The following is a 25,494-nucleotide window of genomic DNA, read 5'->3' as shown; positions in this document are numbered from 1 at the left end:
ATCTGAATGAAAAGTGAGCTTTGAGATCATTTTTTTGTACATTATTTTGAAAATACTCAAGTAGTCTCCAGAATGGAGTCAGCCATCTTTATGAGAAGGCCTTGACCGCGGCATGCCTTCCAGAACGAGCTGAGTCCAGAGGTCTGTTGCTTCCTCTTTACACCAGCCGTGATTTTGAAAGTTTGCTCTAAGTGGACGACAACTGAGGAAGCGGTGTGGCTTTTTTAATGCATCTATCCATCCCTTATCCAACATGCTTGTCCTTACAGGGTTTCCCAAAGTAAACGGGGGAGAGGCAGGGGACACCTGGACGGATCGCCAGTCCACTTTACAGATGCCTTTATCCTGTATTCTCTGAAAATGAGCCCTCATAGAGGGATCACATGAATGCCTGTGCAGGTGGACCTGCTCTGCAGACACACCTTCCAAACCGTCCAGATGGAGTGAAAGGTGGCGTTCACGCTCTGCAGTAAGTTAGAAAAACGAGGAAGTGTGCTGCAGCAGCGTGCGAGGATAACGGACCTGGTACCTGTCGGTTCAGTTCGATGCAGGGGATCCATCCCCACCGCTGGGTTTTGACCTGAACCGACAGGCACCAACCAGGTCGCTGCAGGTTACTGTTGTGGACGCCGAACCCTGGGTGTGGGATGAATTCTGTGCATCTATTGAGAAAAACTTCCTTTTGGCATCAAGAACGTTGATTTAGTGCCTCACAAGCAGGGAACAGGACATGCTGCTGTTTGTCTTCTCCATTTTCCAAGAGAAGTGTGGATGCTGCCAAAACTACTCGGTATTCCTGGATAGGATTATAAGGAAGTTCAAACTAATGTTTTTCATATACATTAATAAATGACTGACAGCTGATGAGATGTGTGAGAAACAAAACTTTAAACAGAAACCAGAACATCAAATTCCCTAAACGAATGGGATGTTTTTAATGGTTCTTCTTTCTCTGAACACACAGTAGGTATTGTTTAGTTATATTTTCCTCTTTGCCTCCAAGTCAGGTGTGCAAATGAGGGCTATTAACACGCCTCTCGGGTATTTATGAGCTGCAAAGGTTCATTCATTTTGCACAGCCAAACAATTTGTAAACAGGAACCAAAGCTTCTGCAAATACTAGCTCAGTGTTGCGGAAGAGGCACAGAGTCACCATTAGATAGAGCAGAAATGGAGCAGAAAGGAGATCAGATGAACCAGGACCCCTTCTCCTGTTCGATCTGTCTGGATCTACCGAAGGATCCGGTGACGATTCCCTGTGGACACAGCTACTGTATGAACTGTATTATAACCCACTGGGATGAAGAGGAAAAAAGCAACAGCTGCCCTCAGTGTGAGCAGACCTTCACACCGAGGCCTGTTCTGGAGAAAAACACCATGCTAGCAGCTTTAGTGGAGCAGCTGAAGAAGACTGGAGTCCAAGCTGCTGCTGCTGATCACCGCTATGCTGGACCTGAAGACGTGGCCTGTGATTTCTGTACTGGGAGAAAACTGAAAGCCATCAAGTCCTGTTTAGTCTGTCTGGCCTCTTACTGTGAGAAACACCTTCAGCCTCATTATGATGTGGCTCCTTTAAAGAAACACAAGCTGGTGGAGCCGTCCAAGAACCTCCAGGAGAACATCTGCTCTGTGGATGAACATAAAGGCCATGACACAGTGTCAGCTGCAGCAGAAAGGACTGAGAGGCAGAGAGAGCTGGAGGAGAGACGAGGAAACATCCAGCAGAGAATCCAGGACAGAGAGAAAGATGTGAAGCTGCTTCAATGGGAGGTGGAGGCCATCAATCACTCTGCTGATAAAACAGTGGAGGACAGTGAGAAGATCTTCACTAAGCTGATCCTTCTCCTCCAGAAAAGAAGCTCTGATGTGAAGCAGCAGATCAAATTCCAGCAGGAAACTGAAGTGGGTCGAGTCAAAGATGTTCAGGAGAAGCTGGAGCAGGAGATCACTGAGCTGAAGAGGAAAGACGCTGAGCTGGAGCAGCTCTCACACACAGAGGATCACAACCAGTTTCTCCTCAACTACCCCTCACTGCCAGCACTCAGTGAGTCTACACACTCATCCAGCATCAACATCCGTCCTCTGAGACACTTTGAGGACGTGGCAGCAGCTGTGTCAGAGCTCAGAGAGAAACTACAGGACGTCCTGAGAGACTCATGGACAAACATCTCAGTGACGATCACTGAGGTGGATGTTCTACTGTCAGAACCAGAACCAAAGAGCAGAGATGATTTCTTAAAATATTCATGTGAAATCACACTGGATTCAAACACAGCTCACACTTATCTAAAGCTATCAGAGGGGAACAGGAAGGTTACAGCTTTAGATCAACCTCAGTCTTATTCCAGTCATCCAGAAAGATTCACTTCATGGTGGCAGGTTCTGAGCAGAGAGAGTCTGACTGGACGCTGTTACTGGGAGGTGGAGTGGAGAGGTAGAGGGGCTTACATAGCCGCTTCATGCAAGAATATCAGCAGAGCAGGAAATGAATGTGGATTTGGTCGAAATGACAAATCCTGGGCTTTAGATTGTCACCAAAATAGTTTCACGTTTTGGCACAACAACACTGCAAGCTCCATCTCGGTTCCTCAGTCCTCCAGAGTGGGAGTGTACCTGGATCACAGAGCAGGTATTCTGTCCTTCTACAGCGTCTCTAAAACCATGACCCTCCTCCACAAAGTCCAGACCAGATTCACTGAGCCGCTACATGCTGGAGTTTGGCTTTACATCTGTGGGAGCGCTGCAGAGTTCAGTAAACTTTAATTACGTCTGTTTTCTTTATCAGTTACTGGGTGTAATATACAGTATATTGCAATATTGTTTTCATTTAAGTTTCCATTCTGTGTTTTTAGCTCATGTAGATGACACAATATACCACTGCTAATGTTTTAGCAAATACAATAATCATGTAAACTGTAATTTACTGTTTGTAAAATGGCTTGAGCATTTTATTCATGCGTAGATTTATCTTCATCACTCTTTTGTTGTGGGTTGAATCAACTAAATGTTGTATGTTTTGCAAAAACTTTACCATACCAGCAGAAAGACTTGACTACATTGCTCAATAAAGAGAGAAAAATACTTTTATTTGGTTTGTCATTTATTTCTGATCTCCTGAAACTTCAGTGGCAGAACATCTGCAGGTGTTGGATGATGTGGAAACAAAGCGCCACAGATTATGAGGAAGCAACAATCAAATCTAGATCAGCTCACTTCTCACTGAGAACTAAGTGAGAAAAAGGAGAACAGTCTCAGGTTTGTTCCCGGTAAAGCTGCCGGATGATAAACAGTCATGTGTCCTTTTGACCTTCTGTAGTGACGACTTGTTTTGACGTTTTTTCACAAATATCTTGGTCTCTAAAAGTGGGAGAAAAGGTGGAGTCATTTTCAGCTCATAAAGCCTGAAAGCCTGATTTTTCCAGCTCTGGTCTTTAACAATTTTCAGCTCAGATTCATCAATGAGACACAGATATGAGCAAACACTCCCAGTTTTAACATATTTTCATCCAAATCCCAGTTTAACCCCAGCTTGTAAGCGTTAGAGATGGTTTGTCATTATTATTATGTCAAACTGAGGTTTAAGACCCAGCGAGTCTGAAAGCCTCTGCAGGTGATTTCTACGCCTTGTTGGGTTTTTTAGGCCGTGTTGAGCTTAGAAAAAATTAAAAACCCAATCAGCGCCTCCTAATTTTATTTTTATGTTTGAACAGAAAGCATAAGATGGTATAAGGCTTCCTAAAATATTTTATGGTTCACTAAACTGTAAAAGGTTTTTCTGGTAAAATTTGACTCTTGAAGATTTGGGGATTGAGGTAAAAGGCCATAAGCTCTGACACTAACTTTATATAAAATCCCAAAATATGTGGTAATTTTGTTCAATGACTTTAGTGAACTCTTATCTGTTTTATGCATTGATTATGACAGTTTAATAATTGTAAGAGATAATCCCCAAGACGGTCAAAAAGCTGTGAAACATTTCAAACTCGAGCCAACAACCAACTGCTTATCTTTAGATTTCCGGTTGTGTTCAGCAGTTGATTGAAGTCATTTTTCAGAATTTCATGTTTGTGTTTAGAGTTATTATTAGCATGAATGGTTAAATTCTCAGCTATTGGGCGGTCATAAAGAATTGTCAGTATTTTGTTCTGTTTTATTGGGGCAACATGTCACCTCAACATTCACCTCAAGTCCATCAACCTTCATTTCTATCAGGTCAAATCTCTGGAGAAGCTTGTCAAAGTCCTCTGTGGTGAATAGAGTCAGAAAGTAAAGCAAACCTAAGTAATTTACTGGAATAAACATTTTATTTATTGAAGGTTTTTACACATTTGTCCGAGTCTGCAGATGGGGTTGCATGTGAATGTGTGTTAACACTTCCTTCTTTTGTATGATAGCATCTATTCATGAACTTCCTTGATGAATCAAATGCTCACAAACAAACACAAACAAGTTTTTAAAGAAAAACATTGACTAAATCTTTTGAAACAGAGAAAAAACATTCAGTAGGTAAAGATTATATGTCTGCACACATTAAAATATGCAAAAGTTTAGTGTTACTGTCCAGAAAAACAGTCCAGTGTGAAAACATTTGTAAAGAAGCAGCCTGTGCTCTTCAGAGAAAAGCACAAGATGATTTGACTGTCAAATGACTCTAATGTAACTGCATGCAGCGCCTGCTTTGTCTAAGTTAGAAGGAGAAAATATCAAAGTTTGCATACTCACATATTTACATTTCTGGGAGCGGATGCAGAACTTCCTGGCAGCTACTTCTTATCCAGTTACAACCAGAACGGTGCCTTAAAAGAAGAAGATGGTTAAGATTAAGATAGTTGGTGTCATCAGGTATTAACAGAAACATCACTGCTTAAATCAGCTTTGTGAAAGTCAGTTTATGCATGAATGAGCTGCCTGAGCCTGAGGGCTAACTGTGTTAGCTCAGAGTGTTGGTCTGTTGGACACAGAGCTTTAAACCCTTTAGAAAAGGTTCAGACATGCCATAAGAAGGCCGGCCAGACGCAGAGCCTCCAAATGAAGGATTCTTCTCTAATGAAAGGCAGAACCGGTGCTGATCCAAACAGAAGTTCACTGGGAACTTGTTTGTAACTCTCATGACGTAATCAGCACAAAGAACCCAAAGACTGTACTCAGGTAAGAGTAGAAATACTTCAACATATTTTACTCAAGTAAAAGTAAAAGTAGCCATCCAAGAAATTATTCAAGTAAGAGTGAAAAAGTATTTGGTAAAAAGTAACTCAAGTACTGAGTAACTGATCAAACTACACAAGTAAAAATAAAAAATATAGCGTAGTAAAAATACTTCTGAAGGCACATTTTTTCCAAAAAGTTACTCAAATGTAATTGAGTAAATGTAACTAGTTACTCTCCAGCTCTGGTAATCAGAGTGTTACAGGAAGTTTCTGACCAGGATCAGATTTGAATGTCAGTTTTTTTACTCTCAGTGTTTTGCATAAACAAACGTTGGTTAAACTGATCAGAAATCAGTCGTCTTCGCTGCATGGAGACTCTGATCAATATTAAGCAATAAATATAACAAAACCACAGAAAATACAACTTCTACACAATCTCAATTGTTTAAGCAAAAAATATCTTATAAAAACTGAAAGGTTTTGTGATCAGAAAACTTTGGTTCAGACTCAAGGTCCACAAAGAAAAACAACAAAATAAACAACCAAACAGATGTACACATCCACAAAAAATAAAATTACATCAAATGTAAAATGAAAATTACATGGAGTTTAATGACAGGAAGCTGCAGCAGTGCTCCACAGCTGTGAATAAAATAAATATCAACCGTGGGTTTACTACGGCCGTGATCATTTTATTTTCAGATTCATTTATATCTAAACTCAAACATCAGATTTCTAAGCACAGCCTGCAGAGTACTGACTCCAGCCAACTTAATGTCTTCTCAGGCTTCCCTTTTCATATTCTGTCCACAGGTTTACAGTATGTAGAGGCATAAATATGCTTCAAAAATATTTTTATCTCAACTTTTCTGACCACAAACTACATTTTTGTGATAGAATGTCACCCTGAGCATCCAATGTCCTCCTGTTGAGCGCTTATCTGCAGCGTGGACAGAACCTGGACAACCTGGACAGATGGTCAGTCCATCGCAGGACAACACGGAGACACCCCGCCCCCCCCACACACACCCACACACACACTCCTAATGAGAATCTAGACAGACCAATTCACCTGCAACAGATTTCCCTTAAAACACATCCAGTCTGTGCAGCAACAATGATTCTTTAATTTTATTAACTGATACTGTGGAGAGATTAGAGTTTAGATGTCTGAGTTTTGGTGATTCAGTCAGTTGTTATGAACAGAAAACTCTTGTGGACATTGTTCAACTGTAATACTTTCAAAGACTTTGTCTTCCTGGAATTAAAACTTGATATCTCTCACTCTTCTTCCTGCTCTCAAACAAACCTTGATGCTGGGTGGAACTAAAACCCGATGAAGGTGAAAACTGATTGGTTGCAGCTTCTCTATGCTGAAACATGATTCCTAGATCAGAGCTTCATCCTGTATATGTTTCCAGGAAACAAAACTCACACAGTCGCTGTGACTGAGAACAGAAATGGAGCAAAATCTGCAAGACCGAAAAACTTTCTCCTGTTCGATCTGCCTGGATCTACTGAAGGATCCGGTGACGATTCCCTGCGGACACAGCTACTGTATGAACTGTATTAAAAGCTTCTGGGATGAAGGTGATGAGAAAAACTACAGCTGCCCTCAGTGCAGAGAGACCTTCTCACCAAGACCTGTCCTAGAGAAAAACACCATGTTAGCAGCTTTAGAGGAGCAGCTGAAGAAGACTGGACTCCAAGCTGCTGCTGCTGATCACCGCTATGCTGGACCTGAAGATGTGGCCTGTGATTTCTGCACCGGAAGAAAACTGAAAGCCATCAAGTCCTGTTTAGTCTGTCTGGCCTCTTACTGTGAGAAACACCTTCAGCCTCATTATGATGTGGCTCCTTTAAAGAAACACAAGCTGGTGGAGCCGTCCAAGAACCTCCAGGAGAACATCTGCTCTAAGCATGATGAGGTGATGAAGATGTTCTGCCGCACTGATCAGAAGTTTATCTGTTATCTCTGCTCTGTGGATGAACATAAAGGCCACATCACAGTGTCAGCTGCAGCAGAAAGGACTGAGAGGCAGAGAGAGCTGGAGGAGAGACGAGGAAACATCCAGCAGAGAATCCAGGACAGAGAGAAAGATGTGAAGCTGCTTCAACAGGAGGTGGAGGCCATCAATCACTCTGCTGATAAAACAGTGGAGGACAGTGAGAAGATCTTCACTGAGCTGATCCGTCTCCTCCAGAAAAGAAGCTCTGATGTGAAGCAGCAGATCAGATCCCAGCAGGAAACTGAAGTGAGTCGAGTCAAAGATGTTCAGGAGAAGCTGGAGCAGGAGATCACTGAGCTGAAGAGGAAAGACGCTGAGCTGGAGCAGCTCTCACACACAGAGGATCACAACCAGTTTCTCCTCAACTACCCCTCACTGCCAGCACTCAGTGAGTCTACACACTCATCCAGCATCAACATCCGTCCTCTGAGACACTTTGAGGACGTGGCAGCAGCTGTGTCAGAGCTCAGAGAGAAACTACAGGACGTCCTGAGAGACTCATGGACAAACATCTCAGTGATGGTCACTGAGGTGGATGTTCTACTGTCAGAACCAGAACCAAAGAGCAGAGATGAATTCTTAAAATATTCATGTGAAATCACAATGGATCCAAACACAGCTCACACAAAGCTGGTTCTGTCAGAGGGAAACAGGAAGGTGACAAAAATGGGTCACCATCAGTCTTATTCTAGTCATCCAGACAGATTCACCGTTTGGTTTCAGGTTCTGAGTAAAGAGAGTTTAACTGAACGTTGTTACTGGGAGGTGGAGTGGAGAAGGACATGGATTCATGTATCAGTCGCATACAAGAACATCAGCAGATCAGGAGATGGGAATGAAAGTAAATTTGGAGGTAATGACAAATCTTGGGCTGTAAATTGTTACTCAGATGGTTATCAATTTGGTCACAACAACATCTGGACCTCCATCTCAGGTCCAGTTTCCTCCAGAGTCGGAGTGTACCTGGATCACAGAGCAGGTATTCTGTCCTTCTACAGCGTCTCTGAATCCATGACTCTGATCCACAGAGTCCACACCAGATTCACTGAGCCGCTACATGCTGGAGTTTTAGTGTGGTACAATGCAGGTTCTGCAGAGATTTGTAAACCCAGCTAAATTTTCTTCCACTATTATTTAACTCTGAAATATTTCTCCAGATGAAAATCTAATCTTCTCTGGGCTCTAATAGTTTTGCTTTAATATTTGAATTGATGAATTTGTATCTTCTGGTTTCTCTTCCTATGTTCGTCAGAAAGTTGTTTTAAATAAGAAGAGATTGAAGTGAACTGAAGTTGCTTCTGTTTTATTTTCTGTAATCCAAAGAAGAAAGTGGAGCTAACATCAACTTATAACTGATGCTGTTTTCTCCTCAATTCTTTAGATTTAGATCAGAAAAATAAATGTCTGCTGTTCTGTCTCTGGTTTCCTTCAATAAAACAACTTGATAAAAAAGAAATGTGGAAAGTTTTCTTTTCATTATTGCAAAAAACTATTTTCTTTTTTAAATAATGGAATATATTTTTTAAAACTTTTAAACAAACAAGTATAAAAACAAGTAAGGCTCAGTTTGTCAACAAATAAGGAGTCACATTAGAACAAACCATTGGCTGGTCGCCACCTGGTGGTGAGTTATAGAACTGCAGGGGAGACTGTTGATCTGGTTTCAACAGTTTTTCTGTAAGATTAAATTTTTTGGGTGGAAAATGTCATATGTTGGAAAAGTTTAAAGAAAGAAAACCATCAATAACCTTCGAGGCTCATCTGTGTTTCACTGGGAGCTGCAGTTTGTTTTCTGACACATTCTAATGTGTTAACGCAAAAAAAAAAAACTGACATAAAACTGAAACAGCATCCATACACAGTAAACCCAGACAATAGACAACAGTTCGCAGAAAAAAAATCAGTTGAACAGATTCTGTTTGTGATTCTGACTTACAATGAAAAAAATTTAAATGAAGAATAAAGGAGTTTTTCCTAACAAACTTCTACTGTCGTTACGGATCCCAAGCAACTCAAGCAACTCTTTGTTATTTATTGCAAAAATGAGAACAGCAAAAAAAACATCCTCAGTGTCTGTTCAGCCTGATCTGTTCTAACTAGGCAGAAAGTCATCACCTTCTACACTTAGGTTATCACATGGTTTCTTACCTGAAGTCTGGAAACTAATACTTCATCAGGACAAAGACCTTCAAAACCATGACAATGGATGAGGCTCCATTCTTATCAAACCCTCCATAAGTTCCAGTAGCATGAAAATACAATAAGCCTCACATGGATGTAACTGTTGCTGTAAAGAAAGGGAATAATTTCCTAACTAACAGATGAAAATGCAGCAAACAAAGGGAAGTGTAACGTCAAGCCAATATTAAGGTCAGTCATTACTCACTATTACAGAGTCAAGGTGTTGTGACATCAGTAAATAGTTGGCACAAAATAATGCAGAGAAACTTAATACAGGTGTGTGACCGCATATATCTCTGATGTGTATGCAGGCACATGATAGACATCTGATCAGATTTATCAGGAACATCACAACAGCACTGTGTTCAGTCTGTAAAGAGAAAATGTCAGGAGCGCCTCCAGCTGGACACTCCAGGATCACATCCAAGGTTTGGACTTGGAAATTATCTGTGCACACATCCACCAGTGGATAGGAAGGTTTGCTACATCACCACCTATTTAGCAAAAGTGAGTCCATGTCAGGGCTGCCAGTGGTGCACATGGTAGCACTGTTGCCTTGCAGCAAGAAGGTCCTGGTGTCTTTCTGCACAGAGCTGCATGTTCTCCCTGTGCATGGTGGGTTCTCTCCGGGTTCTCCGGCTTCCTCCCACAGTCCACAAACATGACTGTCAGGTTAACTGGTCTCTCTAAATTCTCCCTAGGTGTGTGTGTGTGTGTGAGCCTAGTTGTTAGTCCTGTCTGTCTCTGTGTTGCCCTGTGATGGACTAGCGACCTGTCCAGGTTGACCCCGCCTCTCGCCCGCTGATGGCTGGAAACAGGCACCAGCACCTCCCCGACCCCAACGGGATAAAGGTGTAAGAAAATGGATGGATGGATTCCATCTCCCATTTTGTGCATCAACTGTTTGTTTGTTTGTTTTTGAAAATTTAAAAACCGCTTCAAGCGAGAATAAATCTGTTTGCAAAAAGCCTTGATGGAAACACAGCTAGTGTCAAGGAAACACACTTCTTACATAGTTTGTGGTACATGCTCACAATGTGATGTATGGCCCAGAATCTTCGGGTACATTGTATGATATTTTGTTATGTTGCATTTGTTACTGTCAAAAACTGGTCGTGTTGATAGGATTTACACATTGCAATAAAACTAAAACTCATTTAATGGCTAATACATTACATTTAGAAGGTTTGCACAGATTGTATTCACACTCCTCCAAAATCCTTTCTTATCATGAGAAACAGATTCAAATCAAGTATAATGGAAAAATTCTGCTGGAGGTTTGAGTTAAAGATCTCCAGGAATCTGGCTCTGCTGAGAGTCACGTAAAAGTTTTGTAGGTTTTTTAAAAAGATGCAAGATCATCAGAGATTACATGTTAGAGACCAGTGGGTTGGTAAATCAGTCAGATGTTTTGAACAGAAAACTGTTAGAAAGACAGTTAAACTTTAAACTTCATTACTTTATGAGCCTCCCTCTTCCTGGGATCAGAGCCTAATATTAACCCTCATTCTTCATGCTTTCAGACAAACCTGGGGGGACCGGCATCTGCTGAAGGTGAAAGCTGATTGGCTGCAGCCTTTCTGTGCTAACATGTGATTCATAGATTAGAGCTTAAACCTGTTTCTGTTTTCAGGAAGTGAAACTCACACAGTCGCTGTGACTGAGAGCAGAAATGGAGCAGAATCAGCCGGACCAAGAAACTCTCTCCTGTTCGATCTGCCTGGATTTACTGAAGGATCCGGTGACGATTCCCTGCGGACACAGCTACTGTATGAACTGTATTAACAGCTTCTGGGATGAAGGTCAGCAGAAGAAGAACTATCACTGTCCTCAATGCAGAGAGACATTCACACCGAGGCCTGTTTTAAAGAAAAACACCATGCTAGCAGCTTTAGTGGAGCAGCTGAAGAAGACTGGACTCCAAGCTGCTGCTGCTGATCTCCGTTCTGCTGGACCTGAAGATGTGGCCTGTGATTTCTGTACTGGGAGAAAACTGAAAGCCATCAAGTCCTGTTTAGTCTGTCTGGCCTCTTACTGTGAGAAACACCTTCAGCCTCATTATGATGTGGCTCCTTTAAAGAAACACAAGCTGGTGGAGCCGTCCAAGAACCTCCAGGAGAACATCTGCTCTAAGCATGATGAGGTGATGAAGATGTTTTGCCGCACTGATCAGAAGTGTATCTGTTATCTCTGTTCTGTGGATGAACATAAAGGTCATGATACAGTGTCAGCTGCAGCAGAAAGGACTGAGAGGCAGAGAGAGCTGGAGGAGAGACGAGGAAACATCCAGCAGAGAATCCAGGACAGAGAGAAAGATGTGAAGCTGCTTCAACAGGAGGTGGAGGCCATCAATCACTCTGCTGATAAAACAGTGGAGGACAGTGAGAAGATCTTCACTGAGCTGATCCGTCTCCTCCAGAAAAGAAGCTCTGATGTGAAGCAGCAGATCAGATCCCAGCAGGAAACTGAAGTGAGTCGAGTCAAAGATGTTCAGGAGAAGCTGGAGCAGGAGATCACTGAGCTGAAGAGGAAAGACGCTGAGCTGGAGCAGCTCTCACACACAGAGGATCACAACCAGTTTCTCCTCAACTACCCCTCACTGCCAGCACTCAGTGAGTCTACACACTCATCCAGCATCAACATCCGTCCTCTGAGACACTTTGAGGACGTGGCAGCAGCTGTGTCAGAGCTCAGAGAGAAACTACAGGACGTCCTGAGAGACTCATGGACAAACATCTCACTGATGGTCACTGAGGTGGATGTTTCACTGTCAGAACCAGAACCAGGACCAGAACCAACAACAAGGACTGGATTCTTAAAATATTCATGTGAAATCACAATGGATCCAAACACTGTACATAATAATCTGCATTTATCAGAGGAGAACAGGAAGGTAACGGTGCTAGATCAACTCCAGTCTTATCCAAGTCACCCAGGTAGATTCCCTGAATGTTTCCAGGTCCTGAGCAAAGAGAGTCTGACTGGACGCTGTTACTGGGAGGTGGAGTGGAGAGGGAATGTAATTTATATTGCTGTTTCATACAAAAACATAAGCAGAGTGGGGAATGGAAGTGGATTTGGGTATAATAATAAATCTTGGTCTTTGTATTGTTACCAAGACAAATATGAATTTTGGCACAAGAAAAAACCAACCTCCATCTCGGTTTCTTGCTCCTCCAGAGTCGGAGTGTACCTGGACCACAGAGCAGGTATTCTGTCCTTCTACAGCGTCTCTGAATCCATGACTCTGATCCACAGAATCCAGACCAGATTCACTCAGCCGCTACACGCTGGAGTTTGGATTTTTAACTACAGAAATTCTGCCGAGTTCTGCAAGCTGAAGAAAAAAGCCGCTCAGAAATAAAATGTTGGGTTCTCTTTGCTTTTATTTTGAAAGTCAGTTGTATAAGTTTGCTGCTGCTTTCCTCTAAACATGTTTTTTCAAATAGAAATGTAAACTAATTTCTTCCTTTTTTAAATTTGCCGACATTCAGTTGTTTCGCTATATCTGTATTTTATGGGTCCAGAAATAAAATCTTTATTTTCATGTTTTGCATCGTTGGTGTTTAGAAATAATAATAAAAACCTCCTGAATATTAACAGATTCATGATATGTTGTCACAAAACAGGTTCAGTTATATTCCTATTCCTAAATTTAATTGACTTTCAGAACTTTTCTTTGAAATGTTTTTCTTTATGATTATACCAGATTTATAAAGCTATTAATAATTTGGTTTAACAATAGCTCATCTGAAAAAAGTCAGATTTGACAGTTTAATTAATGCATCATAAATATTAAAGGTTTTGACTCCAATAAACTCTCAGAACAATAATATAACTATTCAACTGCGGTATCAGGTGAACTACCAGAAGAGGGCGCTGCAGACCTGCTGCCAGGTCTGTAGCGGAAGCTTCACTCTGTCACCATGGATTTTCTGATAATATATGGGCGTAGGTTTGGGTATGGACGGTCGTGACATGTCCCGACCAATATTCAAGGGATATAAAATAGTCCCGACCAATTTTTGCCATATTAATAAAAAAAAACCCATGTATTTTTTAACAAAAACAAAATAAATAAACGAAAATCTACATTGATTAGTTTAATATTTCAACATACTACGCAGTGGTAGCATTCATTTTAAAATTCGCTGTTATGAACTATGACGACCCGCTATTGGCTCACAGGACGTGGATCTTCGTTCTTTGATTGGCTGCACCAGGCGGCGGCCAGCTGGCCACACGCGGAACGGAAGCTTGGTCTATGGTGCTGAAAGTGAACGCGTCTCCTTCTGAGTTTGACATTTATTATGAGTCTCCATGTCGCCACCAAAAAGAAAAGGACGACAGACATTAGAAGTTATTTCGCTACCTCGGCTGTAAGTACAGTGAGGGGACCCATAAGTTAGATATCTATCACGCAACGCATTTGTGGTAAAGTCCGATGTTTAGTAAGGTCAGCACTGAATGTGAGGTAGAATAGGTCTGTTAATTATGTAATATTATTACACTATTGGGGAGTACCCAGAGATTAACAGGGAGAATCTGGGGATTCAACTTTCCATGTTCCTTAACAAACATCCACTAAAACAGTGGTTCTCAAATGGGGGTACGTGTACCCCTGGGGGTATGTGGAGGTACTGCAGGGGGTACGTGAAGCTTTTCAAAATATCTTTAAAAAATCAGTAGGCTCCTCATAATAAGTCTTGGGAAAAATTATTTTGTGAAAAGTTCGATAAAATATAAATGTGTGTTCATGCACTGAATTTTATATTCAGTATTTAGTTTCAATATCCTTTAAAATAAAACGGTTTGACTGGTTTTATACCTTCCTGGTGGTCACCGTCTTCTGTTTTTCTTGTTTGTTTAACCATGCAAGGTTTGCAATATGGATGTATTTGTCAGGTTCACTGATATAAGTTGTTTGGCTTTAATAAATCAGACAGTGATTTTACAGCACTGTACCTCTTTTTAATTCCAAAAATGTTTTGCCCGTGTCAGGGGGTACTTGACTAAAAATATATTTTTAAGGGGGTACGTCACTGAAAAAAGTTTGAGAACCACTGCACTAAAATCAAGTGCAGAAGCAGCAGATATACTGAGAGGGATGCCCAGGGAGGTTCGTGGCCTATTCAATCAGGTGGAGACGCTTGTTAGGCTGTTATTGGTGATCCCTGTGGCCTCAGCGGAAGCTGAAAGAAGCTTTAGTGCTTTGAAAAGGCTGAAAAACTGGCTGAGGTCGACAATGACCCAGCAGCGCCTTAACATCAGTGTATGCCATGTGCATCAAACAGCACTGGACCTCATTGATATCAAGCAAATTGGGCAGCAGTTTGTGTCTGTAAATGACAGACGGAGGCATGTGTTTGGTGCATTTAAATAACACTTTTTGCCAGTTGATAAAGACAGACACACATGAGCATGCAACAAACATTGCAATAATACAGAGAATTTTATTCATGTTTATTTTTTTTGTTAGTGCAATATATTATTTTATTTTATTATTGATTTATTTGTTATTTTATTAATCTTTTTTCCTCTTAAATGCATAATATCTCAACAATTGGATCTTTTTCCTGAAGTGCAAGAAGTCATTTTTTGTTCTTATCTGCAATTGTGTTTGTTGTATAATCAGTAGATCCAGAGGATATTTCTTTTGATCTTACTTGTAATGTTTGCTGAATTTTGAACAGGAAAAAGTAAAATGTTCTTGAACTGATCTGCTGAGTATGACTGTATCTGGTTTTATACACAAGATGCATGATCAAGTTATGGTTATGGTTGGGGGGAGGGGGTTATTAAGCCAATGTGGTGCCCCCCGCCCCCCCACTGGTCAAAAATGGTCGGTGCGGAGGGGAGAGGGGAGTGGGGGGGGGTCGGTCAGTAAGTTGTAAGGTCCCACCAAAAACAGACCAAACCTACGCCCTTGCTGATAAACATTATTTTTCTCCCATCAACTGGGACAAAATTAGTCATGAAATGCTAAAAATGTAACTCGGTTATTTTTCAAACTTAAATTTTTTTTTGGATTCATAAAAAAGTTTTTAAAAAAATTCTTCAAATGTATGCATAAAAATACATAAAATTGGTTTGACGATTTTCCAAGGTGTGATGAAAAAAATGAATTGAATATAATTCATTTTCTAGCTAAATAAACTGCCTTCCAAAATTTAGACTAGAAGAAAGAAACAACCTCATTGTGATTCATTTAAACAGCTTGTCTTGTATAAACAGATCAAAGAAGACATTTTGGTGTAAAGAATGTTTAGTATTTTTGGGTTCCACATAGATTCATATAGTGCATAATCGCCTCTGGTTCCTCCTTTCCTCTGACTCCTCCATAAAGTCAATTTTCTTTAAATTACCTCCTTATAGTCCATCTTAAAACAGTCTCTTTACCTTTTTTTTTTTTAGAGTTTATTTATATTATATATTCATTTTTTATTCAACAAACACATTAAACAAAGTAAATAAAATATAAAGTGAATACATAGCAAATAAAAAAAGAATAAATAGGCAATAAATAAGTGATATTTATTCTCCACCAGAGGGCTCTTCCGCTTGCATTGAGGCCGTTTCCGGTTCCAGCTGCAGACTTTAATTCCCAGAATCCTTTGCTCCAGCCTGCCTGCTAGCATGACTTCCATCCTTCCAGAGTAGCAGACGAAGAGGAAACAGATGACTTCTCCGCCTCCCCGCGCCTGAAATCAGCCGCAAAAACACGTCCGACTGTTTTATGCAGAGAACATTAAATCCTGTCTGAGCGTCTCTAACAGGTAAGAGTTGTGACGGAGTCAAATATTAGATTTAAAGGAAACCCGGAGGACGCTTTCTTGCTAGCTAGTTGTCAAATGAACCCAGTGATGCAGGTAAAAACGGCCGGAGAGCTGATCAGGGGTCGTTAATCTCATTTTATCTGTTTATTTAGTCGCTTTTTGTTTTCCTACCTGGCCAGGTGATTCAGATCAGATGACCCTTTAAAGGGACATTCCGAAGTGTTGTGTTTTTTAGAGGCCTTGTCAGCTTGTTTATATCCGTCAGCTGCTGAAGATGTAAATAAACCTAATTTTTAAACCTGATCTAAAATATCTGGGTCTATATAGACTTTCAAAGAGTTTGTTTACATGAATACTGAAATCACAGTTTTAATTTTATAATCTGTTCCCTCCCAGTAAAAATGTTTTGCAAGGTTCCTGGTTACCTGGTAAACAGGTGTGTCCAGACACATCCTGGAAGGCTGAGTCGTGAAGCAACGTCAGTATATTTCATCTTAATTTATTACATTATTACAATTATGTTAATGTTTGAGGCTCTTCTCTTGTCATGTAGTCATCTCTTAAAGCAGGGATGTCCAAAGTGTGGCCCCGGGGCCATTTGCAGCCCTCTGTATGGTTTTGTTTGGCCCGTCGGTCCACAATTCAAGAATGTAGCAAATTTCAATTTGAGATTTTTACAGACAAATATTTTTTTTATTATATTTATTTACCTGTCATTTAAAACAGCAACTGTTCAAGATTGTGTTTGTATTTTGGATCGAATGATTTACAGATTCCTTTCCTACTTATTAAAATATTTTCTTTATTAAAATATCGTCTATTTAGTATATTATTGTCCACAGTCAATTTCTCAATAAATCAATCTTTTCAGTTTTAATTTAAAGAAAAAAATGTAAAACATTTTGGCCCTAATGTCACAAAGTTTGGGCACCACTGTCTTACAGTATTATTTCACTAGCATTTAATGGAAAACTCTTAAGGTAATAATATTAAAAGTAAAAATCAGAGCTGTTGTACTTGTTGTGTTCTTCCTCCTCCATCCAGTTATTTTTATGTTTTTCTGACAATCCGGTTTTGTTAAAGTAGCTGCTTGATCAAACCAGTTACACCTGCACTACCATCATCCTTACTGGGATTGTTTTCTCCTCAGATGTTTTAGATCAGTGTTTGTTTTAGTGCAGCGTTCCAGCAGCTGAGGTTATTCAGAGTTGTCACCATAGCAACTCTTTGAACTCCAATGTTTTTTGTTTTATATATATAAATCTCTATGAGCTTCTGCTCACACTTTTATGCTTTTGCTGTTTTTGGATGATGGTAGAAGTTTTCTTTGACAATTTCCTTCAGTCTGTCTGAAGCCAGCACCTCTGGGTAAGGTGCAATTTGGAGGTGTGTGTTGCTTGTCACACACCCTCTCCTGACTCATCTCAAAAGCTGCTACAAAAAAAAAAATTAAAAAATGTTTGGCTTTTTTATTATTATTGTTCCTAAAAACTTATTTTTCTCTCAAAAAGTTCACATTTATTATGTTGTGCAAAAATAACATGGAAATAAATATCTATACTTCAGTCTGTATTTTCTAGCTCGTCTTTATCAACCAACCTGCAACTGAAACGTTTTTTATTAGCCACGAAAGCTCAGCACGTGTTTTAAGACTGAATGCAGCCACAAATGAGAAGTTGAGAGGTCATATTTCCTGTTGGTAGAAACGAATTCATCACATGAATTCATTAACAGTAACTTCCCACATTGGGGAATATTTAATTAGGTCATCAGATGCTGGGAAAGCTGCTCACCGGTTCTCTTTCTGAACGCTTGTCTCTTTTCAAACTTTTTCAAATTATCTGAAAACGTTGGAATAAAAGAGTCCAACTGTGATACTTTGTTAAATTTATAACATGTTTAAAATTAAAAATGCCTGAAATATTTGTGTCAAACCTCAGCAGCTCATATTGCAGCTTTAATCAACCATAATTTAGCAAATTTGGATCCATAATATTGATTTATTTTCTCTTAAATTAATAAGATGAATTTTGTTGGCCATGTCAGAGTTAAACCAGTTAAAACGTAACGTTGCTCTGCAGGCTGAGAGGGACGAAGAGGAAGCTACAAACTGACTCTGTTCATAATGTGAGAGAGAAGATCAAAACCGTTTTATTGCTCTGGTTTTATCTCACTGGTTCAAGATCTGGGTTTGGATCATGCAGATCTCGATAGGTTTTGTGTATTATTGCTATTATATTATATATATATATATATATATATATATATATATATATATATATATATATATATATATATATATATATATATATAAAAAAGTCTTTATTATGCAAAAATTTGAAGCTTTTGTCTCAGATTTTTTGCAAAACGTGGGTTTTGTGAACCTGAAGGAAACAGCATCATAAGCAAAAACACTGTTGGAGTTTGAAACATATTTTTTGTTACTTTGTATGAAAACTGCTAACAGTTGATGCAAAATTACAGTTAGTTTCACTTCCCCAAGGCGCTGAGCAAATACAGCCGAGGAGTTACAGCTCTACTAATAGCTTCCTGAGTCACAGGAAAAGATACTTTCATTGTTCATGTAAAATATAAATATTCCAGCTAAACTTGGTGAAACTGCAGCTTGACGGTTTGAGGAAATTGCTGTTAAAGGTTATATTTATTTAAGATTAAATTAAATAACAGAAAAACATTATCTGAGGTGAAACAGTAGCTATGATTGCTGTATTGGGTTTCTGTATAATTGTGTTTTAAAATATTAAATCAAAGAAATGACTCACTAGTTTTATTCAGAGTAGTGAAGAGAGCAACATAAGGACAGTAGCAACATAAGGACAGTAGCAACATAAGGACAGTAGCAACATAAGGACAGTAGCAACATAAGGACAGTAGCAACATAAGGACAGTAGCAGCACCTTGTATTTTGAAACAGAAGCCATATTTGTTCCAAAAATTAAAATTTTAAGCTTATTGCTGCTGAACAATTGTTACAGCAATGATACTGCTGTTTAATAAAAATCTTTAATTTTTGTAAGAAGTTAATTTCAAGGACTAAACTATAAAGTTTGAAATATTCAACATATTTCTCTTACATTCAAAGCTGTTACATGTTTATTAATTTTCATATGTAGTATAGAACTCAAACAGAAACTGATTAAGTAAAACTAGAAACATTTGTTTGATGGAAATGTACATCACTAGTTTTAAATAAGTTTTGAAGCAGAACTGCAGCAGTACCTCTGTCTCTATTGTAACTCTGACAGATGATATTCTGTTTCTTTTCTATCTAGAATTTGCAGTGGTTAGCGAAATGTTTCTAAATTTAAGATTATATTGAGACAAAATAAGATATTTGAACATTTTACCTTATTCTGAGTTGATTTTCTTTAGACTAAAGGTCTATAATTGTCCCTGATCAAGTGGAGTTTACTGGACTGTAAGGTGGGAAAACAGTCATTCAGTATTTAGTCTCAGAACGACAGATACTAACTGTAGGTGGGTTTTTGTTGTTTTTTGGTTTTTTGCATATACACTAAATTGTTATTTGTATGAAAATTTAAAAATATCCTGTGGTTATCACTGAAATGACTAAAAGAAAACATGTTAATGTTATAGAGCATGAAGGGGACCAAGGACACATCCCTGTGGTACACCACAACTCAGCTGAACTATGAAGAATTTAAATGTACACTCTGACAAAAAACTACTAAATGTAACATTTTTACTCTTCCAGATGCTGTGATGCCGTTTTCCTCCACAAACTGACTGCGAACCGCCACATGACCCACCGCTGCCGCCTGTGAGAGCGCCGTTCTGAGCAGTGGGCGGGGCCTGTCCTGTCCGGGGGCGGGGCCAGCGATGGACAGCAGGTGCAGCAGCGTCGATTCGCGGCTGACCGGCAGAGGGCTGGGGTCGGTCAGCAGCACGCCGCTGTCTGCCAGGGTGGAGTCGTACGAAGCCGGGGAGAAGAAATGCATCTCAGACGTCCGGAGGACATTCTGCCTCTTCGTCACCTTTGACCTCTTGTTCATCACTCTGCTCTGGATTATTGAGCTAAACGTAAGACAAGAGTTTTTGCACTGTGTGTCGGAAACACTGCATGTCCTAAAATACTGATTTTAAACAAATTATTTTGTTGTTTTTGAGCAAAAACTTTCCAGAGAAACTTTAGCAGATTTAAAACTGCAGCTTAAATTATGTCCAGTTAAACTGGAGTTAATTATTGACTCCCAGAAGAAAAGACGATATTGCTATAAATGATAATATTGTTGCTTTAAAATCATTTTCAAGTAATACAATGGCAATGGCATAATAATACAAGGACCTATTCTCAAAGCTCATTTTAAATATTCAAAATAAATAAACAGAAACGGCAAATAAAAATAATTATGAAGTTTCTGTAAACCAAGTTGTCCAAAGACCGAAACTCAAGACTGAAGACGTTCGTCAGTTTTTGGTAGAGAGAAAATTAAAAGAAAAATTGTATTTATCATGCAATTAATAGATTTATTGCTTATTTTGACAGGCCTGCTGTTAATGTGTTGTTGTTGTGCAGCAAACCTTTTCAAAGCTTTTTAACGTGGAACAAATGGAAGAATCACTGATCGTAACTAATCCTGCAGCTGAACTTTGACAAACCGAAGCGAACGATTTATAGTTCAGTCATCTGCTGCTTTCTAAAATGGCTCCATGCAAATTTTATGTCGTCTGAAACACAAAAAACCTTCAGAGTCAAAGTCACAGGAGCTCATGTTGTAAAAAAGTCAGTTTATATAATTAGAAGCCATTTTACTAAGTAAATAATTTACTTGTCACACATCCAGGAACAGGCTGAATTACTGTCTGCCTTGTTGGGTTTATAGCTTCGCTGTAAAAACTGCAGATTTGGTCGTCTGACTGCGGTTGGATAGAAGGAGGTCAGGGTTTCTGTGGAGGAGCAGATCAAGGTCAGGCTTCTGCTCAGATTGAGGAAATATTTGGGATTTTTTCTCAGACTCTTAAAAAGATCCAGTTACTGCTGGTTCAACCTCCAACACTTAAAAAAACTCAAAATAACTTCTTTTTTTGATTTGTTTGGATGTCAGCAGTGACTCATCAGACCGAAGTGAATTTACTTCTGTTATAAACAATTTTAGTGACTTTTTGACCTGCTACTTCCTTTTCTGACATCAGGAGGGCGGCGCAGTTGGTGGCTCTGCTGCCTTGCAGTAGGAAGGTTCTGGGTTCGAATCCCGGCCTACAGTCTTTCTGCATGGAGTTTGCATTTCCTCTCTGGGTACTCCGGCTAGAAGGATAAAGTCCCCAAGATGCTGAAACCAATAACTGGATTAATTCAAATGAATCCACTATTTAAATAATCAACTAATTTAGTAATCAATTGATCATTAGCTGGAGTATTGGGACTCAAACACAGACCGTATGCAGAAAGAACGACACACTCAGAGCACAAATTAAAACAAAACTGTACAAAATATATGTAGATTTTACAAAAAAAGTATTTAAAACTTGTTTAAATGTTTTACTCAGTTTGTTTTCACTTCAAATTCTCTCAAATAAATTAAAAATAAAACAAAAACATTTTATTGAGAACATTTTAACTAGTTGATCTGAAAACTAATCAGCAGATCAGCCCCACACTGTCAGCGTTACGTCATGTGAGCTTTTCACATGCTGCTGTTAGAAATATTATTTTATCTGCAGATGATTAGGAGTAAACTAAATGAATGTTTGTTATTGCATTTTAGGCAATAACATGTTTTTCTTATTGAAATAAATATATTTATTTGCATATTTTATTGTATTTCTAATATGGTATGAAAAGACATGGGTGGTTTAATTAAAAATCTGCAGAATGTGTCAATGTTTGAATCTGATTTATTGTCTGAATGCTCCAACTCTTCAGTAAAATAATTTAGTTGCAGATCTAGATGAAAACATTTGCTCTGTTTTGAAAAGCTGCAGACTTTAAAATATATTTACTATTAAACATGTTTATCATATTTTCTAATTAGGGTTTGTTAATTTTTGAGTGATGCTTTTGGTTGGAGCCAAACCTTTACATGTAATATGATGAAAATATTAAGAGTGTTTAATAATTTAACATAATTTTATTGAGCAAAAACCCAAAAGGTTCCCGTTTCTCCCGCTGCAGGTGAGCGGAGGCGTTCAGGCGCAGCTGGAGAAGGAAGTGCTGCACTACGACTACCATGCCTCTTTCTTCGACATTTTTGTAAGGCCGTCTCTAGTTTTTACTCTATTTTTTATTTCATTATCTTTTTGTTTAATCAAACTCCTTGTTTGCAGCTGCTGGCCGTCTTCAGGTTCGCCGCTCTCATCCTGGCGTACGCCATCTGTAAGCTGCGTCACTGGTGGGCCGTCGCTGTAAGTGTTTCTGCCTTTAGGCCCGTTTTTCATTACTTAAACTAGAACAGAATCAGATTATTTTACAAAACATATATGGAGAAAAGATCCGAACAAACTAAGTACAACTTTGTTTTTTTTAGCCACATCTAAAAGGAAGTGAGGATGTTTACGGCTTTTGTGTTTCATATCTTCTATATTTGTTTATTTTATTGAATTATTTTAATTTTAAGTTCCTGCAAAAAGCTTGATGGATTCATGTACATATTACAGACTGTGTGTGTTTTTCTCATTGTGCAGATAACCACTGCAGTCAGCTGTGCCTTCCTGATTGTTAAAGTCATTTTATCTCAGGTAAGAGGAAGAATAAAGCTGCTGCTGCTGCTGATCCAAAACTTCATGCAAATATTTTTAGAATGAATTGATCAGATATTAATACAATATCAGGTTTATTAAAGAGTCTGTTTTTATTATGACCTGCTGAATATTTCCATCTTTGCTGATCATGGGACTTATTTCAGTTTTTACCAAAGAAAATCTCAACCTTTATTAAAGCTCGGTGTTCACCCACCTATAAAACTGATTTAAATAAATACAACATTTTATATTCTAAAATATTTAGATTAAGCCCTAAGACTGACATTTTATGACCATTAACAAACATAAAAAAAACTAAAATCCTGGATCTTAAAGTGATATTAGCTCAGACAAATCTGAATCTTCCACATTTTATGAAGCAGCTTATATGTTTGTCCAGATGCTAAGCTAACAGTTAAGTAGCCTTTTGCATCAGTGCTGTATTGGAAGCCAATTTGCTTTATATTTTATGGAACTTTCAGATAATAAAACAGTCAAATCATCTAGATTTTATGATGAATGTTGACAAAAAAAAATGTATAAAGTTGAGTTTAAAAAAATTCAGTAAACTGAATTTCTGATTTCCATAAACGGTTTGTTGGTTTGTTTGTGAGCACAGCTGCTCCTCCAGGGCGCCTTCGGCTACCTGCTGCCCATCGTCTCCTTCATCCTGGCCTGGATAGAAACCTGGCTGCTCGACTTCAAGGTGCTGCCGCAGGAGAACGAGGACGAAAGCAGTGAGTTTGCTGGTCAGCCGCAGATTAACAACCTGAACTCCATGTCAGACCTGCTGACGACGTTTGTCCCGTCTGCAGGATATCAGTCGTTCCTGGACGCCGTTGAGCGCGCTCCTCTCATGGGTCCTGGTCCTCTATCCGACGGGCAGTTTTACTCTCCACCCGAGTCTCTAGCAGGTCACTTATCCTAAACCAACATTTACTTCTGAGAGAAGAACCAGAACTTTCCTGTAGCCTCTTGAATGTGGTTTGTCTTTCTGTTGAAGCCGTTTGGATCGTCGCAGTGACCGTTTTCTGTCCTGTTTTCAGACTCTGATGAAGATCTGGAGGATAAACACGACCCAGAAAAATGCCTGATCCAGAAAGTCTCCTAACGGGTAGAAAACTCTTCCTGCAGCAGATAAAGTGTCTCTGATGTTGAGCTGATCTCTGTGTGGGAGTTTCGGTGTAAGATGAACAAAAACAGCAGCGAGACTCAAAAAAATACAGATTTAAGATGTTAAGAAGGAGGATTAAAAGTTTAAAACCAAAAAATAACAGCCAGATGATGTTTGATTACAAATTACAAAACTCAGATCGTGCAGCAGAGAGAGACCTCTAGTGGTGAGACCTGAGCAGTGTTCCCAATGCGCCTAAGGCTGTGGTAGCCACACTTCTTGCCAATTTAATATGCAGTTTGTTTTTTTTCCATGTAATATTTTAATTCATCTGATTGGCTGCCAGTCAAATTGATCAAGTAATTTTAATCCTCAAGCCAGAAATGGAAAAAGTTTTGACAAAAAAGAAGAAACCGTTCTGCTTCCCTAACAAAAGACGGGATTGAGGTGGAAAAAATGATCTGGTAATTTATTTGACATCAGATTAATAAAGTCATAACAAGTATAATCTGATGAAAATGTTCCACCACAGAACTAATTATCAGCTAAAATCAGACGATACGAGGCAGCATTCACTGATTATTGATGTATTTTAAGATTAAATGTATTCAATTGAGGAAAAGCTCCTTGAGTTTGACCTCTAGTGTTAAAAGGTTAAAGTTCACTGGATGAGTGGGTTTGTTCTGCTCGTTCTTCAGGTTTTCCTCCAGCCTTGAACGTCCTGCTCCTCTCTGGACCTGCAGTCAAACATCAGCCTTCTGCACACGCCGCTGCTCAACGCCGTCCGAGTTCTGCTTCCAGACGGCTTTTTGTCTTTGGACGCTTTGAGGGAATTCATTTTTATACAAAATTAACTTAAAGTCTGGTTGAACAAAAATATCTTCTTTTTTTTTTCTGTTTTTAAAAAGAGCCTTTTCAGATTTCAGCCATGATTCACGTTTTGTTTTACACGTTTTTGGACAGCTTGTCTTAAATTTACACCATGTTTACTGTAATATTTGGTTGGTTTTGATTTTACTGTGACATAAATCCTGTAATTGGATGAAGGAATGAGTGAAGGACCAGTTTGTAGCAGCAGATCGAAGTCTGAACAAGCAGATCACTGATTTAAAGAGACTGAATAAAAGTATTTAAGGGAAAATGAGCCACTTGAAGGAACCTGCACTGTATGTATCATATATATATTATATATCAAACTGCTTTTAAAAGCTGACGTTGGAGGAGGAAAAAGTCAAACAATGTAATTATACACGTCTTGATGCATGCCATCCAAACGGTTTGGTTTTCATGGAAAGCTTGTCTGTGAAATGGAACCAATAAAAGGTGAAACCTTGTTTTCTTTTGTTTGTGACACTTTGTTAGGATCTAATGTGGGACTGTTTAGGTGAAATAATTTCCTGACTTCGAAACAAGAACAGCATGTTCTTTTGTCTTTCCCATTTTGAATAGAGGTAAGAAAACTGTTGGTGACACAGGAAGTCGTTGAGCTTTAGATAATTGTTTCCAAACAGGGTCGTTTTTTCCCCAACTGAATTTTCAAAAATCTT

General features: G+C 39.1%; 4 protein-coding genes across 4 annotated transcripts; all 4 read left to right on the top strand.

Annotated features, from left to right (window-relative positions):
- The first annotated feature begins 48 nt into the window (after positions 1 to 48).
- LOC102230521 (E3 ubiquitin/ISG15 ligase TRIM25-like) lies at positions 49 to 3,066 on the top strand. The gene has a single exon (XM_014474814.2). The coding sequence runs from the start codon at positions 1,048 to 1,050 to the stop codon at positions 2,761 to 2,763; it is 1,716 nt and encodes a 571-aa protein (XP_014330300.2). The 5' UTR covers positions 49 to 1,047; the 3' UTR covers positions 2,764 to 3,066.
- A 3,536-nt stretch (positions 3,067 to 6,602) lies between these two features.
- LOC102218589 (tripartite motif-containing protein 16-like) lies at positions 6,603 to 8,463 on the top strand. The gene has a single exon (XM_023335331.1). It carries the CDS (start codon positions 6,608 to 6,610, stop codon positions 8,270 to 8,272), a length of 1,665 nt encoding a protein of 554 aa, XP_023191099.1. The 5' UTR covers positions 6,603 to 6,607; the 3' UTR covers positions 8,273 to 8,463.
- A 2,536-nt stretch (positions 8,464 to 10,999) lies between these two features.
- On the top strand, positions 11,000 to 12,850 carry LOC102218336 (tripartite motif-containing protein 16-like). The gene has a single exon (XM_005816732.2). It carries the CDS (start codon positions 11,010 to 11,012, stop codon positions 12,699 to 12,701), a length of 1,692 nt encoding a protein of 563 aa, XP_005816789.2. The 5' UTR covers positions 11,000 to 11,009; the 3' UTR covers positions 12,702 to 12,850.
- Positions 12,851 to 15,942: 3,092 nt separating this feature from the next.
- On the top strand, positions 15,943 to 25,281 carry stard3nl (STARD3 N-terminal like). The gene is made up of 9 exons (XM_005814785.3): positions 15,943 to 16,113; positions 19,850 to 20,175; positions 22,268 to 22,345; positions 22,420 to 22,497; positions 22,777 to 22,830; positions 23,453 to 23,570; positions 23,649 to 23,747; positions 23,880 to 23,947; positions 24,646 to 25,281. Exons 2-8 carry the CDS (start codon positions 19,975 to 19,977, stop codon positions 23,942 to 23,944), a joined length of 693 nt encoding a protein of 230 aa, XP_005814842.1. The 5' UTR covers positions 15,943 to 16,113; positions 19,850 to 19,974; the 3' UTR covers positions 23,945 to 23,947; positions 24,646 to 25,281.
- Positions 25,282 to 25,494: the final 213 nt, after the last annotated feature.

This window comes from Xiphophorus maculatus, chromosome 6 (genome assembly GCF_002775205.1).
Source record: "Xiphophorus maculatus strain JP 163 A chromosome 6, X_maculatus-5.0-male, whole genome shotgun sequence".
In the NCBI taxonomy this organism is placed as follows: Eukaryota; Metazoa; Chordata; class Actinopteri; order Cyprinodontiformes; family Poeciliidae; genus Xiphophorus; species Xiphophorus maculatus.
This window is presented reverse-complemented; position numbering and strand designations above follow the sequence as displayed.